This window comes from Eretmochelys imbricata, chromosome 1, assembly GCF_965152235.1.
Source record: "Eretmochelys imbricata isolate rEreImb1 chromosome 1, rEreImb1.hap1, whole genome shotgun sequence".
NCBI classification, from domain to species: domain Eukaryota; kingdom Metazoa; phylum Chordata; order Testudines; family Cheloniidae; genus Eretmochelys; species Eretmochelys imbricata.
The window spans coordinates 46569433-46589494 of NC_135572.1; the positions used below are offsets into that span (position 1 = coordinate 46569433).

Genomic DNA, 20062 nt, shown 5'->3' on the forward strand with positions numbered 1-20062 from the left:
TCAGCACTAGCTGGTATCAGAAAGAAATTGCCCTGGTGGTAGAGTACTAGAATGTGTGGGTTTTCCATCATCTTCTGAAGGTTTTTGACATTACCCACTGCTGGAATGCGAGTGGGACAGATAACTGAGGTGTTCCAGTCTGATGAGTCTCATGTTCCTATTTTCTTATGCATGTGCTCTGAGATTTTTCTGTAAAGTTCTATAACTGTAACTTGTGATTAACTAGAGAGAGAAATATATCCCTAAATTGAAGGTGATGAATTAATTTACATACATTCTTTGTAAAGAGACACAATACTTAGTTAAAATGGGTAGAATGGACTTTTATTTTCATTCATTCTTCAAGAATACCACACAATTAGATAGCAACATCTGAAAAAAAATCTTGAAATAATTTAAAACAGAAGGCACAGAAGAATAAACCCGATAAACTAACCACAAGATCATAAGAGAACCCCCCCCCACTAAAAACATTGGGGCCCCTTCGGAACAAGTTTCTGTCTCAAGACATTGTGATCAAAAGCTATTGCCCAGTGGAACAAAACATATAGCACAACATAAGCTTAACCACGCTTTCATGATACAAAAGAAAAAAAAAGGGTAAAAGTGTGATTTTTGCTCAGATTTTGAATAGGATGTCACTTCAAATGAAATATTTTAAATTCAACACACTGGTCAATATATTTCCTAAATGCTATGCAAAGACGTAGTTGGCAAAACTTGTTCTCATCTCAGCTAGGGATATCAAAGAAATGTAGCCTCTGACTGCTTCAAAAACAAATATTCTCTATACAGTAATATACTGCATGGGCGACTGAGTTGTGTCCTGATAGTGTGAAAGCAAACAAACATCATACACCACAGAGAGGAATAAAACTACTTCAGTCATAAGAGCTTTTACATTTTTTGCAAGAGATGGTAGCTTTATTTTTTAAACAAAGCTACTGGAATCAGTGACATGCGATAATATGCCCCAATATAGTATAGCCGCTAAATCTGAAAATAAAGTTCATGCTTCACAATTGAAATATGCAGTGATTATGAAATACATTCGCTGATAATTAATACCATCATTATTACAATAGAGAGGTCATTCATAAATTAGTTCAGATTCTGAACTTGGTTTCTAAATGGAACGCTTTTTCAAGTACGCAGAACATTAACAATGTACAGATTTTGCTCCAGATCAGCACATTAGTTGGTGTGCTTTTACAAAAGGATGCTTATCCTGCAAACGTTATGGACAAAGCAAAACCTGCAAGTGATAGGTTTGCTTTAAAAATGCTAAACATAATTAAAAGATATAAAATATTATAGTTGTCAACAATTGAGTGGCAAGTATTTGCCAAAGAAAAATGATTTCTCAAATACTAGACAGATCTTTTCAGCATTTTATACCAAGACATTTGTCAGCAAGTAATAGAATAAGTAAAACTTTGCAGCTCCTTTTGCACTTGGAGTCCCACACCTCCTTGCTTTTAAACGGTAATGTATACGGTCATAAACAGCTTTCTTCTTTTTTTTTAAATACCTCTCTGATTTACAGGTTGAGTCACAATAATGTTTCTACACAAGAATAAAAAGAGCTACTGACAATCACAATATAAACTGTAGAAATGGTTTTAGTAAAAATGTTCATCAAAATTTTCTGACATAGGAAAACATTCATTTGGAAAGTAAACTCTAATACAGCAGGCCGTTCGATCAGAGGTGACCCGGGCATTTTTATTGTTGCCAGCATTCTGACTGATTACTTCCATATTCCTTTGCATTATAGGATACAAACTTTGTAATATATTAAATCATTTTCTAGCAAAGAGTCCGATTATTGCACTTTATAAAAATTCCAGTAACATCAGGCTTTTGTCCTACTCTTTTGTGAACACTGATGACCTGCAACAAAAACCATGGGACCAAACCCTTTCTTCTGAGTAAGACAAGTCCTTGAATGGTTTTAACATCCTGGAACAAACTGAAAATATTTACAAACAATGAAAAATGCATTCCTTTTTACACCAATTTTGATTCACAGCAGCAATGGGAAGGACTTTAATTGCATTACTGACATGAACCTTCTCTCAAGGAGAGAGTACACAGCTTACCATTTAATGTTTCAATTTGGAAAAAATACTAGGAGAAACCAGAAATACCACAGAATTCCTCTGCTTACTGTCAGAATATTACTGCCTGGGAAGGCTTAATGACAATAACACCTTAATGTGCATATGCCAGCTCTTAAACAATGAGCACAATAAACTTGGTAGATATGGCTGTTTCAAGATGGCAACATACGTACAGTAAAGAGGTTGAGAATGCCCCCCTTTAAAAAAATGAACGTGGCAGTTTTTGGCCCTGCTTATTACCAGCTGTATCAGTAGAAAAAAAAAATGGAGGCTTTGTTCCAGCCATGTAGAAAATCAGCTGCTCGAACCAAAGCTGTTTTACAAATCTATATGAGGCTTCCAGGCCAGCAAACAACAGTCAAAGTTACTTTGTTCCTCTGCTCCTTCAGCATAGGAACTAGTGAGGAATGGCTCATGCCCACTGTGGATAGTCCATTTACAGCGACAATCATGTCACCACACCTAAAAAAGGAAACAAAATGGAAAGCAGCTGATGAACAATGATAGTGCACAACAACTAACACAACAATGAGTAACAGATGGCATTTCATAGTTAGGGCCTCAGGTTTCTGTTGGACTTGAAGTTCAGCTGCAAGAGCTAAAAGCATTCAATTAAAAAAATGAAGTCTGACCGCCCATTGTTAAGTAGTATGGGGAATTCTTGAACCCCTGGGGTTCAGCTCTGGCGTAATTCCAACACTAGCTTTAAGAGTTTGCCTGTGGAAAGTTACCAGGATTGATGCAAGAGTGGGAGAGGGAGAGAGAAAAAGTAATCATTAACCGGGGCTAAGTAAGGGATAATAATAAAAAAATTATATATATGCAGATTTATAATATAAATGTTTATATGATAAAAATATATATACATGTTTATAGGGTTAACACACATTTACATATGATTTGCATTTATTGTAGCTGGAAAAAGCAGTGACACCTATACTGAAGATTGCTCAACACTTTCCAACATAAGACCCTGTTTTCCGTTGCTTATAACTTTACCTAACTTAACCATTCAAGCTAAAGTTTCCCATGCCAGGTGTCTGCCTCAGGGTGTGTGTGTGTGTAGCCTGAATGGCTAAGTTTTGTAAAGTTACACACACACACACACACACACACTCTCTCTCTCTCTGAGGCAGACACCTGGCATGGGAAACTTTAGCTTGAATGGTTAAGTCTGGTAAAGTGTATATATAGGAAAGTTTCAAATAAAATGGTTCAACTATTTCCAAAAATGAGGTTAAGGGAAAATACATTGTTTTGCCCATGTTAAAAAAATTCCTACAACCATTTCGTTGAGAAGATCTACTGTCCCCACTCTTTGGAGAGGGGATTTAAAATTAGGCAGAGAAAGCACCTTTTGCCATCCATGTGAAAATTTGCCCGAATTTGGTCAAGTTATCAACATCTGAAAAATCTCAGTTTGTACATGATTGGTAGAGACTTGTTTGAGTTTACCAGCTACAGTCTCTTTAGATTCTTTCTGCACTCAGCATGCTCTATCTAAGTGGTTCGCAAACTGTGGGTTGGGACCCCAAAGTGGGTTGGGACCCAATTAAAAAGGCAATCTCAGGGCTGGCTTAGAGTTGCTGAGGCCTGGAGCCAAAGTCGAAGCACGAGCTCCACCGCCCGGGGCCGAAGCCCTAGGGCTTGAACCCTGGACAGCTGGGCTAGGTTACAGGCCTCTATCCCCACACTGCTCCCATCTGTGACTTGACAGTATATGTTCTATTCCCACAGGGCTACTGAGCATGCTCCAGCACTGCGTTGCAGGGGATGAGCAGTAATTTCCCTGCAATTGTTTCTCCTGAATACTGGGGACACCAGAATTCTCTGTCCTTTATTCTCAATATTCCTTTTGCTTCTGTATAGGCAGGGTAGGAGAAAGCAGCCTGACTCAGAGTGGTGAGGAGCAGAGCGAGGGGGGAGAACATTTCCTAACTTTTAAGGTTGCAAAGTCAAGAACTCAATGCTCTTTTAATATAGTTGTTTTTAATGTAATTGTATATTAAAATAAAAATAGCAACTTATAGTACCATATAACAAAAATACCGTATGCTTAAGAGCCTGAGAATGTTATTTTATTTGATATTTAAGGGCCTTTAAAACTTGTTAGGATACTGGTATACAGTCTTAACGCATATGAGCAGGGAAACCCTATTCTCAGGAATAAGGCATGCAGAATGATAAAATGAATTTTCTTCTTAAGCTAATTTGTAACAAAATAGAAATAGAGAGATTATTGCATAGTAAACCTCCAAGAGTCATACAGAGCTCCGAAAACCACACAGCGTCACTCTTAGTAACTTAGCTATTGCTATGATTTGAGTCATAAGATGGCCTCTAGTCACCGCCATGTCATTGGAAACATGCATTAAGCTGTTCTGAAAATAAATTAAGCCTTCCTCATTTTGTAATCATCACATGATTCATTTCTACCCTGTATGTAAAACAAATATGGTACCATCTTCTACTCATGTTATCAAACCTTTGTAATGTCCAATTTACAAACAAGGGAAGCTTTAACAGGCATTTCAAATCCTGCATCTGGAGGGACCCTAAATTCAGCCAAAATGAACACCCCGAATGCCAGATTTGCAGATCCTCTTAAAGTGCCAGATTTGAAAACTGGAACCTGCATGTTGATTGCCTCTCACAGCGATCTTGACTAGATACTGCTTTAGCCTCTCCTCCACTTGCTTCCCCACTTCTCTATTATAAAATGAAGTCCTCTAGCTTTTGTAATCCTCCTCGAAGGAGGCAGAGAGCATTATACAACATGTTCACTTCCCTACTCTAGGCTCCAAATCCTGGGCAAGACATTTCCCCCCTATGCTGGGTCTTGGCCTAATGGAGGAGTCAAGGAATCAGTAGAGGTGATGGGGAGATGGGTCAGATCAGCACCACTGGCTGATGGTGGAACGTGTTTCCAAAGAAAGGTGGGGGAAGGAAGAATGACTGGGACTAGATGCTCCCACAAGTTCTGACTGATCCCACTTCTCCCAGCCAAAAATCCTTCTGACTTCTCAGCACTGCACCTAGTAGACTTGCCAAGCTGCTTTAGGGAGTTGGCCAGCTCCCAAAAAACACCTGGATATTAGTCAGTTTTCCAAGGATTATATGTAATGTAATGAATCACTTCATGCAATATGCCTTATCATCACTTTGTCCATCCAATTTCTAATACCATTTAAAAAGAATGCAGTAGCACTTACTTTAACCTTCCGTCAAAGTATGCTGGAGTTCCTAGAACAATTGTTTTAATGAAGAAAGGTTGGTTTGTGTGATTCTCCTCATATCCACCAACGATGCTAAAGCCCCAACTTCCTAAATTGCTCCTCCGTAGCACTACATCATGGCAGCTATGTAGGCCGCTGTGGGGTGAGATTATAGTGTGGAAGGAGAAAAAACACATGCCATGTAAATATTTTCATGTTATGTGCAACACTTGCTCTATTGCATCACCGCAATAAGCATGAAAGAGAAGGGGTAATGGTGGGTAAAGGATGGTAATTAAGTGTTCCCAGGATGAATCGTCTTGTAATATTTAACCATCTTGACTACCGCGTGCTTAAAATTACAAAAAAAACTCTGGAGGTAAAAATGTATTAAACATAAAGAATGTACTGTTTGAATTATTGGTTAAATACAGTTACATCTAGAAAGTGACACTTCTAAATGATGTTGTGGGGGTTTATATTTATCCTCCCCCCCACCAGCTTCCATATCCAGTGTGTTTCATTTGCAAAATGAAAGATGATTTTTCTGTCAGTTTAGTATTTTCCATCTTGAATTTAGGACCTGAAAACCCATCTGTTTTCTTTCTGCCTCTTCCTGGTTCATCACTACCAGTAATGAAAATTTTGCAATCAGATGACAGGTTTTTGGATGACGCAAAAGGCAGAGTATAAATAAACCAGATTGCATTCGAGTAGCTGTATTGGCTTTGAAATACCTACAGTAGGGAAACAAGTAGTAATAAAACAAGGAGAAATGACTGAAAAATGCACAAAGAGAAAATCTGTTGGGTAAAAATGTGCCATATTATTTTATTTATATATCTTAGGGCTGTCAAGTGATGAAACAAATTAATTGCGATTAATCATAATAGAATATCATTTATTAAAATATTTTTGGATGTCTTCTACATTTTCAAACGTATTGATTTCAGTTACAACACAGAATACAAAGTGTACAGGGCTCACTTTATGTTTATTTTTATTACAAATATTTGCAGTGTAAAAAACAAAAGAAAAAGCATTTTTCAATTCCCCCATAAAAAGTACTGTAGTGCAATCTCTTTATATGAAAGTTCAACTTACAAATGTAGAATTACATAAAGAAACCCCAAAACAAACAAAAAAACAATCAACAACCTGTATTCAAAAATAAAACAATGTAAAACTTTAGAGCCTACAAGTCCACTCATCCTATTTCTTGTTCAGCCAATCGCTCAGATAAACAAATTTGTTTACATTTGCAGGAGGTAATGATGCCCGCTTCTTATTTACAGTGTCACCAGAAAGTGAGAACAGGTATTCGCATGGCACTGTTGTAGCTGGTGTTGCAAGATATTTATGTGCCAGATGCTCTAAAGATTCATATGTCCCTTCCTGCTTCACCCACCATTCCAGAGGACGTGTGTCCATGCTGATGACGGATTCTGCTTGATAACGATCCAAAGCAGTGTAGACTGACGCATGTTCATTTTCATCATCTGAGTCAGATGCCACCAGCAGAAGGTTGATTTTCTTTTTTGGTGGTTCAGGTTCTATAGTTTCCACATCTGAGTGTTGCTCTTTTAAGACTTCTGAAATCATGCTCCACACCTCGTCCCTCTCAGATTTTGGAAGGCACTTCAGATTCTTAAATCTTGGGTCGAGTGCTGTAGCTACTTTTAGAAATCTCACACTGGTACGTTCTTTGCATTTTGTGAAATCTGCAGTGAGTGTTCTTAAAATGAAAAACGTGCTGGGTCATCATCTGAGACTGCTAGAACAGGAAATATATGGCAGAATGCGGGTAAAACAGAGCAGGAGACTTACAACTGTCCCCCAAGGATTTCAGTCACAAATTTAATCAACACATTTTTTAATGAGCATAACCAGCATGGAAGCATGTCCTCTGGAATGGTGGCCGAAGCATGAAGGAGCATATCTGTTTGCTTAGCATATCTGGCACGTAAATACCTTGCAATGCCAGCTACAAAAGTGCCATGCGTATGCCTGTTCCACTTTCAGGTGACACTGTAAATAAGAAGTGGGCAGCATTATCTCCCATAAATGTAAACAAACTTGTTTGTCTTAGCAATTGGCTGAACAAGAAGTAGGACTGAATGGACTTGTAGGCTCTAAAGTTTTACATTGTTTTGTTTTTGAGTGCAGTTATATAACAAAAAAAATTTATATTTGTAAGTTGCACAATAAAGAGATTGCACTACAGTATTTGTATGAGGCAAACTGGAATTAATTTGCAAACTGGGCACCATCAAATTAGGCCTGAATAAAGACTGGGAGTGGATGGGTCATTATAAAACCTAATTTCACCATACTAATTTCCCCCTACTGTTTCTCACACCTTCTTGTCAACTGTTTGAAATGAGCCACTCTCATTACCACTACAGAAGTGATTTTTCCTCCTTTGATATTCTATTGTTAATTGAATTGTCTCGTTAGACTGACCCCCCCAGTTGGTAAGGCAACTCCCATCTTTTCATGTACTATGTATATATATACCTGCTACTGTATTTTCCACTCCATCCATCTGATGAAGTGGGTTCTAGCCCACGAAAGCTTATGCCCAAATAAATTTGTTAGTCTCTAAGGTGCCACAAGGACTCCTCATTGTTTTTTCTGATGCAGACTAACACGGCTACCACTCTGAAACCTGAAAAATACTTTTTCTTTTGTTTATCATTTTCACAGTGCAAATATGTGTAATAAAAAAATAATAACAAAGTAAGCACTGTCCACTTTGTATTCTGTGTTGCTGAAATCAATATATTTGAAAATGTAGAAAAATATCCAAAATATTGAATAAATTTCAATTGGTATTCTATTGTTTAATAGTGTGATTAAAACAGCGAATAATTTTTTTGAGTTAGTCGCATGAGATAACTGCAATTAATCGATAGCCCTAACATATTATATATATATGTATGAGTCACTTTCCTGACCATAACCACACTTTCAAAAGTGGTAATGCATATCCAAAAGTGTTGAATTAAAGAACATTTTTCTTTTCATAGAAAATCTTTATGCAAATCCAGAGAAGCAGAAAATGTTGAGGTAGGCCTAACTGTTGCTTCTCTACATTAATCATGTTGTGCCATGCATTGTAGCATATAAGGCATAATTAAGCGGCAAAATTTAGTTGTTTGTAGTATGTGAGCAATAAATGATTGCCAGCTATTGTTAAGCAGAGTTATTTATCAGACTTGAAAGTAGTTTACTGTAACTGTATAACTCACAAGACATTATGACTGTTTTACAGGAAGTTACATACAGACATCTTGTACAGAAAAACCTAAAGGAAATCAATGAGGGCCTGATCCTGAAAGACCTTTTTACCAAGGGAAGTGGCTTGTTACTGTGTGTAGTTATAATAACTTCAGATTTATATTATGGTCTCAATGCTGATTGTCAGATTTGGTTTCTCCCATGGTTAGTTGCAATGGGAGATTAACATGGGACATGATGTGAATGTATCTGACATGACCCCATGTATGGTCATGCTCGAGCCATGCACACAAAACTGATACTGAACTCAAATCAATCCTGTAGGATCATCAGAGGGACTCTGAGAGCGACTCCCACATTGTCGCTATACTGCCTCGCGGGGATTGCATCACCATCAGTGAGGCGGGATGCCTTCAGTAAAAAGGAGACACAAAAACAGGTGCATGTTTCAAGACAGCCACTGAATGGACACATTCCACCACCCAAGAGTCTGAAGTCCAGAAACAGCTTTGCCTTTGTAAGTCCCTTACCCCAAAATACCACTGTGGAAGGCTACAGAGTAACAAAATGGGGGGGAAACACCAATGATCTTGGAGAACCTAGTTCTTTCAGAACAACTCTCTCCAGCTGCTGACCTCAGATGAAAACAATGGTGTACTCTAAATTGAGTGACAGCTGGGTGGCAAAGACTGGTGACAATATGACCAAGTGGAAGCCGACGAACGACCCCAGACGTGACTGTGGAGAGCCTAGGCAAAACACTTGAACGCTGTCACAGTGCCCTGTCAACATCCCTTACTCCAGAGGAACTACTCGAGATAAATGACAACAACAAATCTTGGCTGTGGTTTTGGAGTAATAAGCTATGATAATGACTTCAGGATTTCATTCTGTTACCATCACGTTCTACATGCTCTCTGTGGTTACATCTGCAAACCATGGGTGTAATCCTGGAAACCCTTACTATTAAGGATAGGGCTTAGTGGTGCACAGTGTGATTGAAGTTAACAGGACTATGTATAATAATAAACACTATCCTTGATAATAAGTGTTTCCCAGAATTAGGCCCACAGTTTGTCGATATAGCTACCAGAGAGTGAAGAATGGGATGATAAGTGAAATCTGGTGATATCAGTCAGGCCAAAAGTTAGGAAAAGGAAATGGGTTTGCAGCGGGTGTATTTGTGCTCAGTGGAGTTGGTGGCTGGTTTTCTGAGTTACCTATATGAGATTTGTGAATGCAGATTGGTCTGTTCTAACTTCTTTCTGCATGTGTGCCTAAAACCTGTGTGATAAAAGTCAATGATCAGTGAAGGTTATATCCTTCATTCTACGAAGTTATTCATTTGCCTTTCTAAACTTCGTTTTGTATATTAATATAGGGTAATTTGGGTAAGTGCTCTATGTTTCCTGTTTAAAACTCAGGCTTAACTTAGGGAGCAAAAGGACAGTTTACATTCATCGGGGGAATTGAATTGGTTAGTGTTAGACTTTTCCCAAGGTTTCTGAAGGGATAATCAGTGTTTTCTATCTTCCGGCTGGCTAACAGGATACTTTTGCTGTACAATCCTTTGTAAGTGGATTGTAAATTGAATGTGGCTGCAATAGATAGGCAGCAATAGGGTGAAGCAGGTGCTGTAACTAAGCTGTTCTCTGCTTTAGAGTTTAAATAATATTATATTAATTAAAACTGCTGCAGCAGCACAAAGTAAAACCCCACTAAAAATTAACTGTTATTGTATCTGAACGCATGTATAAGAAAGAAACCCTTCAACATGTTGCTTCAGCCCTATGTACGTCACACAAATATTTTATAGCAAACTGAAAAATGTCAGGAGAGTGACACAGCCAAATGCAGGAGTTAATATTATAACAGCAGTGTAAACATGAGTTTAAACAGATCATTCATTAACTAGTACCTTGGAAGCCCCAGCCACATGACCCAGGAGGGTGACCAGCTAGCATCATATTCATTTTCGCTGATTGTGCTTGGTTGTTCCTCATTACTTTGGGTTTGTTCTTCAGCAATCTGGATCTCCAATGTTTTGAGTGCCACCACTGAAGAGGTAGCACTGGCTTTGAGCATAGCCACTGCCTCACTATGACTTAGATTGGTCAGGTCAATACCATTAATATTCAGCAACACATCACCTGTTTAAAAGGCACAAATAAGAGTGTAAGTCATGTGGCCAATTGGTCTTCCTGTGCTAATACCTGGCCTGTACTTATAACACATTACCCAATACCTGTTCATGTCAATGTGTTATCTCCCTGGGCCTAGACAGACAGAAACAGTAACTTTCAGAGGTGTGAACTGCAGTGTATTAACTCTGCAGCCTCATACGGACAATTTAAACATAATGCGTAAACTATTTCACAGCTGCATATTTCAGCAGAAACAGAAACGCTGTGCTTGGCTAGCATGCTCTGCTATCATACGAGTCCGAGGTGGAAATGATCTATTAGGTCAGGCACTCCTGCATCAGAATAGAATGACCCCTATGGTATATCCTCCAGTGCTCTGTTCAGTCCACATTTAAATGACTTGAACACTGTAGCTTTTACCTCTGCCACTGGAAACTATTCTCACCATTATGGATTTTTTCCCTGACTTTTCCACCTTTGTGTTCCTTTTCTTAATGTATCCCATTCCTCATAATCGTCGCTCAGGGTTTAAAGGGAAGGGGGGAAAAGAATGGCAAAAGGTGTAATGTAGCCATGAGAGAGAGGGGAAGTCTTGCAGAAGGTAGCACAGCAATCCTCACATGCACACTTCAATCCTACTGCGTGTCTGTGCTTCGCCAATCAGGAAACACAAAACAGGGATCACAGGAAAGATTAATAAGGAAAAATCAGCTCTGAGGAAGCAAGAGCATCTGTAAAAAGATTATAATGATCTGGAAGGAGTCTAAAATACAAAGATTGCTGAAAACAATTTTCCTTGAGAATATTTTAAAAGAAGGAGAGTGTCTCTTATTGTCTGAGTGGTTACAGTGTTCCTGCTGCAGTGCAGAACAAATCAGCAACATCCAGGACTCAGTTACACAAGATATGAGAATCAATCACTTTCCAGAAACTTGCATAGCAGGGAAGGCTAATTCCTTTTGTAGTTTCAGCTTTAACATCACATAAGGAAGAAAGTCACAATTGTTGCTTCGACAAATGGATTTTTAAATAATGTTTAGAAAAAGATACTGTGCACATTTGTATACTGCATTTAATGTTCCTACCTTACATGGTCATGAAAAATATCCTCCATTACCTCATTTTAAATTTGCACACTTCAGTTACTGTCTAAACTTTGCCCTTATGTCAGTATGGGCCCATAGGATTTCTAAGTCTGTGCAGGTTTCAGAGTAACAGCCGTGTTAGTCTGTATTCGCAAAAAGAAAAGGAGTACTTGTGGCACCTTAGAGACTAACCAATTTATTTGAGCATGAGCTTTCGTGAGCTACAGCTCACTTCATCAGATGCAGTGATGCACTTCATCTGATGAAGTGAGCTGTAGCTCATGAAAGCTCATGCTCAAATAAATTGGTTAGTCTCTAAGGTGCCACAAGTACTCCTTTTCTTTTTAAGTCTGTGCAGTACTGCATGGGGTTGCATTATGTATTTAGGTGATTTAGGCGCATGTACAACACATTTTACAAAAAGTAGATCAGGAAAATGTCAGGCTGTACCTTAAGCATTATTACATCAGTATTACCAATATCATCCACCCCACCCCACCCCACCCAATTTCTTTCTCAAAAGCTGGGGATAACAGATGCCCTGTCCTGAAGATCAGCAAGCTCAGTTTAGGTCGGACCAAGGATGGGGAAAGTGAACTACAGAAAGGAGGGTCACTTGCTGAAAATGCCCTGCTATTAGCACAGTTAAACCAGGTGCCTGTCATCAGAACAGATCAGTTTAGCTGAGGTACTGAAGATATTACACAAGGAAAGAGGTGGTTTCTGAGACAGCTACAGGACCCAACCCATGAGATCAAAACCAAAAACAGGATGTGTGTGCTGAAGTGAAAAACACCAGACAAGACCCTTAACTCACAGGGGTATTACAGTCAACTTTACACAGCCCTTTCCCAAGCCAGGGGAAAGTGTGGCATTGTACATTGAATTTCCAAGAGTGGAATATTTGAGAGAAGCATTTATCACTGCTACCCTACATCTCCTGAGAAACCTTATGATACCTTGCAAAACAAACTCATCAAGAGAATAACTGAAAGATGCACACGCTGCCATTTGAGTCAAAGCCTACCTCGTTTGATCCTGCCATCTCTTGCAAGACAGCCATGAGGCTGCACGCTAGTAACAAAGATTGGTAGTTCACCACTTTTGCTGCCTCTGCCTCCCGCTACTGTCATTCCAAGGGATTCATGTGGCTCTTTTTTCACAGTAATGTGCTTTTCTTGGCATGTAACACACTGGGAAAGAATCTGCAAGAAGACAACAAAAGACCCTTTATTTAAAAAAAATTCAAAATTGATGCTTGGTAGGCTCCTAACCTATATTTAGGTAGCTCATGAGAGCAGCCTGATTTTCAAAGTTACAGAGAACCTGCAGCCAGAGCCGTCCCTAGGGTATGGTGAATTGGGGCAGCTGTCCCAGGCCCCGCGCTTTGGGGGCCCAGTGGTGGCCGCCCCGAATTGTCATACCCTAGGGACAACTCTGTGTGCGTGTTGTGCGGGGGGGCGTTAGGCCGGTGCAAGGGGGGTGGGGTTAGGCTGCAGAGGGCCAGGCTAGCCCAGGGGGTTAGTGGATGGCCTGGCATTGACAGTGCGGGTCAGGCCCGCACTCACCGGTGGGAAGCAGCAGCAGCAACCCCAGCCCGCTCCGCTGGCTCCCGGCGTCACTCGGGGGAGGAGGCGGAAGCCGGAAAGAGGCAGGGCAGGAGCCAGAAGAGATGGGGCGGAAGCTTGGGGGAAGAGGTGGAGTGGGGGTGGGGCCTGGGCCGGGTTCTCCTGGGCCCCAAACCCCCTAGGGATGGCCCTGCCTGCAGCCCTGATTGACTGCAGGTGATCAGCACTTTCGAAAAATCAATCCATTTATTTAGGTTCCTAAATATGGATTAGGAGTCTAACTTTAAGCATCCATTTTTTAAATCTCACTTCTAATTTACTTACAATATGCTTAGAGAGGATATCACTGCACTGGACATTGAAGATCTGCAATGCCAAGTTTTGGTGCTGCTGTACAAAATCCATATGTTCATATGGCTAGCGTCATGGCACTGAGAGACACAGGACTTTGATGTTTAGGTGGATGTCACACTTACTAAGTGCATCATTTTTGTAAGTATCATATGGACCAAACTCTACAGACTCAATGTGAACTGAAAAAGCATGTGTACTTTTAAGGGTCACACGTCGAAACACCTTTTAAACAGTTTGTTTTTATATATGCAATTTTTTTTTCTTTTGCAGCTTGTCTCCAGAATCAGGCTTACCTATGTTTGGCTTCACACCATCAGGAGGGTTTAAACCTGAACTAAGGGCTTGTCTACACAGGGAGTTATTCTGCAATAGTTATCCAAATTAACTCCATGTGGGGACACTTTTTCTGGAATAAGATTGCCTTATTCCCAATTAGTTTAATCCATTTTGGAAGTAGGTTAGACTAATTTAGCATAAAACACTCTTGTTCCGGAATAAGAGTGTCCCCACAGGGAGTTATTCTATAATAGCTATTCCAATTTAAATTCACCTTAATCCAAATTAATTTGCCTATGTAGACAAGCCCAAATGTATTTTATTTGCTTAAATGCCTTCATCCTCATGTACTTGCTGATATATTTAAAGCATTCCACATTTACCTCCACTGATCATCTCAAATCTACAGAAGGTTTAGAGGTAGAAATACAGAAATAAGAAATTACACCAGTTAATCTTCCAGTGGCAGTTATATCATCTCTTCACCGCACATGAAAAAAACAGTACCCTTTTATATTCCCAGTACATGTCAGAAGTAGTTTAGTATTAGAGTGGCAGACACATACCACTGTATACATATTAAAGGCAGTTTATTTTTAATTCCATCAGGTTTTGTGGCCATTTACTTGCTGGTGCTGTACAATTATGTATACAACATTCTTTAAGACAACAAACTTCAAAAACGACTCTGGCTTATCCTTAGATGAGAAAGGAGTGCAGGTGAACTATATGATGAACCCCCCTGGGACTTTTTCTGAAATCTCCCAAATGTTTGGAAGAAAATCCTGGCAAAAAATCTAAAGTGCTTACAACTTAAGTGACTGACACTGAATTTGGTTATCAACACCATTTGTTGAAAAAGGATATAAAGGATGTCTATTAAAAGCCTGACACTTTAGATGATTATATGATTCATTGAATTTGAAGGGCCAGAACTCATATTTTTGGAACTACTAAATGTCTGAAGCATAAGCTCTGAATAGTATTTTATTTTTGTAGTAGGTCTTCTGCATAATGCCACACTAGATTCATGGAGTCTCTTCATTCTGCTTCACCCTATCTTATAAAATATAAGCCACCCAGTACCCATGCAGTAGCCACAGCTCTCTTTCCTTTGATTCAGGGAAGGGAAAACATGACATTTTCCGCCACAGGCAATGACAATCTGTTCATATAACTCCTGGGGGAATTCTGCGCCACTGCACAATGCAGAATTTTGCAGAAATTAACTTGTGCGCAGAATTTCCTTTCCCCTAAAGAAATGGGCTGCAGTGCTGCTATCTGCCACTGGACTCAGCAGAGCCCAGCTTGCACATGGAAGACACTGCTGGAGGGAGGGAGAGGGAGCTAGAGTGTTCCTGGCAGCTGCAGTTCCCAGCATGCCCTGAGGGAAGGAGAGGGCGGTGCGCAGGAAACTCTGTTCAAACCTGGGACCGAGCATCAGTCTGTTTCTCCCTCTGGATTCCTGGGCTGTGCAGCAGGGCTCTAGGGTGTGGGTATCTGGGCCAGGGGGGCCCCCATGGCTGGGCTCTGGGGCGGAGGGGTTGTGGGTGTCTGGCCCCCTGGCTGGGCTCGGGGGGGGGGTGGGGAGAGGAGAAGGGGGCAGAGAAACAGGAATTGGGTTGTTGTAGAGGTTTCTTTAACTCTCTACTCCTTGGGGAATTTTTGTGTGTGTCTGTATTGTTACAGACATGCCTGCTGACAGGTATTTTGAAATAAATTACCAAAATAATTGAAACTGGCGTGATTATGTAGTGTTATTATGACAAATAAAATTTGCAGAATTTTTCATTTTTTGTCGCAGAATGCTCCCAGGAATATTATATGGCTAGTGGATATGCTCCAGCTCCTGGGGTCTTGCAGTTCAATGGCTTGCACAGCAGAAGTCCAAAGGCTGCTCCTGAATGGCAATCCTTCCACATGGTGGTAACACATTACCCACTTTCCCACACATGACTCCAGAACTACAATTTTATCTCATTCACAAGACTTGTATATGTCGCTGTAGCCAGCAAATCTGAATACCATCGATTGCTATTACATTTTCTTTTCAAGTGGAGAAAGAGAGAAACACTAACCTTATGCGAACTGTGTCTGCTGTAGAACAGCTGCTGCGCCTGGTGCTGGCTGCTGTTATGAGTCCCTGCTTCTCGGAGAATAGCGACTGTCTGCGATTTCACTGGTCTGGAGATTGTTAAATTCACCCTTTCCCCACTAGCCTGAGGGATATACATGCAAAATGAAAATGAAAATAATAATAAAGTTCACACTGTATTATTATTAATTAGGAGACGAGGGACGATCTTGTGGCTAAGGTACTGGACTGGGACTCAAGAGATCTGGGTTTGATTCCTGGAACTGCCTCAGACTTCCTGTCTGATGCTGGGCAAGTCATTTATTTTTTCCTGCCTCAGTTTCCCATCTATAAAATGGAGATTTTAATACTTTCTTTTCTCTCCCTTTCTCTTGTCTGTTCAGACTGTAAAATCTGTGACAGGGTCTGTCTCTATGTGTACATACAACACCTAGCGCAGTGTAGCCCCCAGTTTCAGGTAGGTCTCCAGGCACTTCTGTAATACAAGAAATAAATAACAAGAAAAGGGACTAAGTACACTGACAAATTATGATTTCATAATTTTCAAAACTACTCAATGCTTCAAATCTTAATTGATATTTAAAAACAAATTATTTACCTGGAATAAGTAATTTTGTAAGCAGAGTCAGAGAATTTGTTGAAGTAGTTGGAGAGAATATATAGTCAGATCACCAAACTGTAGTTTTGGGGACTATCCAAAACCTCAATGGCTACCCTAATGTTCCAAAATCCCAACACCAAAATCTCCAAATAGAAAACTGACCTCTTCAAAATCTCAATAAATTGAAAAACTGACATAAAAATAACACAAGATTATAAGAATTTCCCCCTAATTACAAGAGACGAAATTTAAATTATACAAGCAAATAACCCCCACCAGTATCACAAGTCTCCAACTGCTGTTGGAGCAGGGAGTTAATCAAATAATAAACAACAGTATTCTACATAGTCCTAGTGTTTAGGTAAGGTGGTTTACTGGATGAGTACATGGCTTTGAATCAGATCCCCGCCCCCACCCCCAAGCTTTGCCATTGATTGGTTATGTGACCCTTGGGCAAGTTACCTCCTTTTTAATCCCCATTTTAAAGATAGGGAAACTGAGGCACAATGATACTTAGTTTCATAAAGCTTTTTGAGATCTAGAGATAAAGAGAGTGATAAGTACACAGGATCATGATCTTCCTAGATTTCTTCTATTAGACTCCAGACTACACTGAGATCACCTCATACACATGAATAGTCTTATAACCTTCAGTAAGCTATGGCACACGCTGGACGAGGCCAACACACTTTTCACTTCTGGCCACATGAGTTCAATTCCTAGGTTTCATCTGAGGCCCAAAAGGGGGTGGGTGTCTGCAGTGCATGTTGCACTATTGTGACTGAAAGCACCCACTGTATTCACACCCAATACACCATTGTAATAACCATTACACAAAATATTCCTTGTGAGGTATCATTTGAAAACTAATAACTTGCCGGTCAATAATATCATGGTGAAATACATGTAGCAACATTATATGTGAAGTTATGAATTTCCCCTGTATGATGATGTTAGCACATGTTCAAACTCACACAGGCCTGACTGGGCAAAAGGTGTTAAATGGGTCTATCCTAGGCAAAGGAATGTGTGTTTACCTCAATTTACATATAAGTAGTAAACAGGGTCCTTGAGACAGCATGAGGGGGAAATGGCATGAGACCAGGCAAATCGGCATTTCAGCACACATGGGGAAGAAAGAGCATGGAGCCACCTTCACCACCAGCTTCCACATCTTCTTCTTTACTGTTTGAGTAAACTTTGCTTTGAGGGGTAAAAACACCCCAAGGCATCTCTCTCACTCACTTAAGTCGACAAAGGAGCCAGCCCTGTGACAAAAGGGAGGATCCTAACCTGTGAATTTAGTCAGCAATGTCGCTGGAAACCTGTGGTAAGAATTTTACTTTGAGCCAAGTCTAGCTTGTTAAGTTTAGCTACTAGAGCGCATTTTATCTTTATTTCTCTTGTAACCATTTCTGACTTGAATGCCTTTTACTTGTACTCACTTACAATCTCTCTCTTTGTAGTTAAATAAATTTATTTTATTTTTTAATCAAAACTAATCCAGTGTTGTGTTTAAACTTAACTGTTTGGGTAACTCCAGTTCACGTAGCAAATTGTTGAATATTGATCCCTTACAGGGCAATGGACCTCTAATATCTGAGCTGCCCAGGAGAGGGATGGACAGTGCGGAACACATCTTTTGGGGGAAAATCTGGGATTGGGAATGTGTTGGGGCCACCCTGCAAGGAGTAACCGAGGCTGGTGGAAGCCAGAGTGTGACGGGAGTGTTGCTGACCAGCAGCTGGGGTCAGAGCTGTAGTTAAACACAGACACTCAGGGTGTGGCCTGCATGCTGTTTGCCTGTTTGTGAGTGGCTCAGTTTGGGAACTACAATAGTAAAGCATTGTGAGACACCCAGGGTTACAGGGCAGGCAGTGACACAACCTCTTACTAGTCTGGATTTCACCCCAGAATGTGACAACTCTATAAAACTATATTATAAGATTCCTGGAATGTTGCTCTGTGTTACTCTGAAGCCTAAAATGGTTGTAAAGTCAGGGTGAAGTGATAGAATCAGCTACAGGCATGGCTGGAGCTTCTTTTGTACAGAATATCAGCAGGTTGCATCTTCACTGGATTTTGCAGTCTGTTACCATCCAATTTTTAAGTTCTCAGCCATTTTGACTTCACAAATTACACCAGTAAGGCACGTAGCTATGCCATGCCAAGAGTCCCAGACGATTGCAACAACAGAGGTAACACAACCAGTCACCATCATTATTCCCCGGGAAATTTGCATGCAACAATTTAATTGGCTGTATGAGGGAGACTGCACAGCTACTTGGCCCAGCTGTCACACAGCCAACTGCCACCTGCACAAACTAACACAAATCTCCAAGCATAACCCTCCCACAAATCAACACATCCACCCCCCTGCACAACCAGCATACAAATCACCACCACCACACAATATCCAAAGCCACTCAATGCAGTACCCACCCCTCAATTTGCCACCCACACAACTCTCCCAGCACAACACAACCCACACACAAATCAACGCAACCACCTGTGACACCCTGGCACCCCAATATTCACCATTGTCATGTAATTAGGATATGTTTTGTACAAAGCATGCCTTGTGAGGTATAATTCTAAAAGTCTTGATCTGCTAGACATTAATATCTCATTGGATTGTATGTGCTACCGTCATATGTGAAATTGCGAAGTTTGGCTACGTATGCGTTACTTAAACATGTGAGGTTGAAAAACACCCACAAGCAGCCTTTCAGGTACAACAGTAAAAAGGCCAAACAATGTTAATGGCTTATTCAAGAAATGCACACAAGCACAAGGATTACTCCAGGAACTGTGTACAATAGAAACCTCTCAGAGATAGCACCACACAATGGGAACTGTTTGACCCAGGTCACAGCAAAAGAGCTTTCCAGCAAGTGGGAAGAAGCTATAAAAGGGGAACAATGATATCATGGTGGGACTTTACTCTCCCTGCAACAACACACCTGAAAACACCTGAGGGGCAAGGACTGAACTGTGGGAAGTGATGGTCCCAGGCTAGAGGGATTTTTAGCCTGTGTATGAAAACCTGGGAAAGCCAAGGCACCTTGTGCCTTAAGAATCTGCCAGCCTCTTTATCACTCAGGGTGAGAATTTGCTAATTCATATCCTACCTAGCTAGTATGTTAAGATCAGCCTGAGGTTTTGTTTATTTACTAGATAATCTGCTTTGATCTGTTTGCTATCACTTAAAATACTTGTAATTAATAAACTTCATTGTGTTTTGTCTAAAACCAGTGTGTAAAAATTATAACTTGGGGCAGAAAGTTGTTCCATCTCTCTCTCCACATTGAGGGAGGGGTGACTTTTAGGAGCTTACGCTGTACAGTTCCCTGTGCAGCGC

General features: G+C 40.3%; 1 protein-coding gene across 4 annotated transcripts in view; it reads right to left on the bottom strand.

Moving 5' to 3' along the window:
- Positions 1 to 302: 302 nt before the first annotated feature.
- LNX2 (ligand of numb-protein X 2) overlaps positions 303 to 20062 on the bottom strand; it is a 92822-nt gene continuing 73062 nt past the window's right edge. For all 4 annotated transcript variants that reach the window (XM_077809788.1, XM_077809759.1, XM_077809767.1 and 1 more), the window contains 5 exons: positions 16084 to 16224; positions 12835 to 13012; positions 10497 to 10728; positions 5336 to 5494; positions 303 to 2585 (listed from right to left, as the gene is read on the bottom strand). In XM_077809788.1, coding sequence (XP_077665914.1) covers positions 2450 to 2585; positions 5336 to 5494; positions 10497 to 10728; positions 12835 to 13012; positions 16084 to 16224 — 846 coding nt within the window. In that variant the 3' untranslated portion in view covers positions 303 to 2449. The remainder of the gene's footprint in view (positions 2586 to 5335; positions 5495 to 10496; positions 10729 to 12834; positions 13013 to 16083; positions 16225 to 20062) is intronic.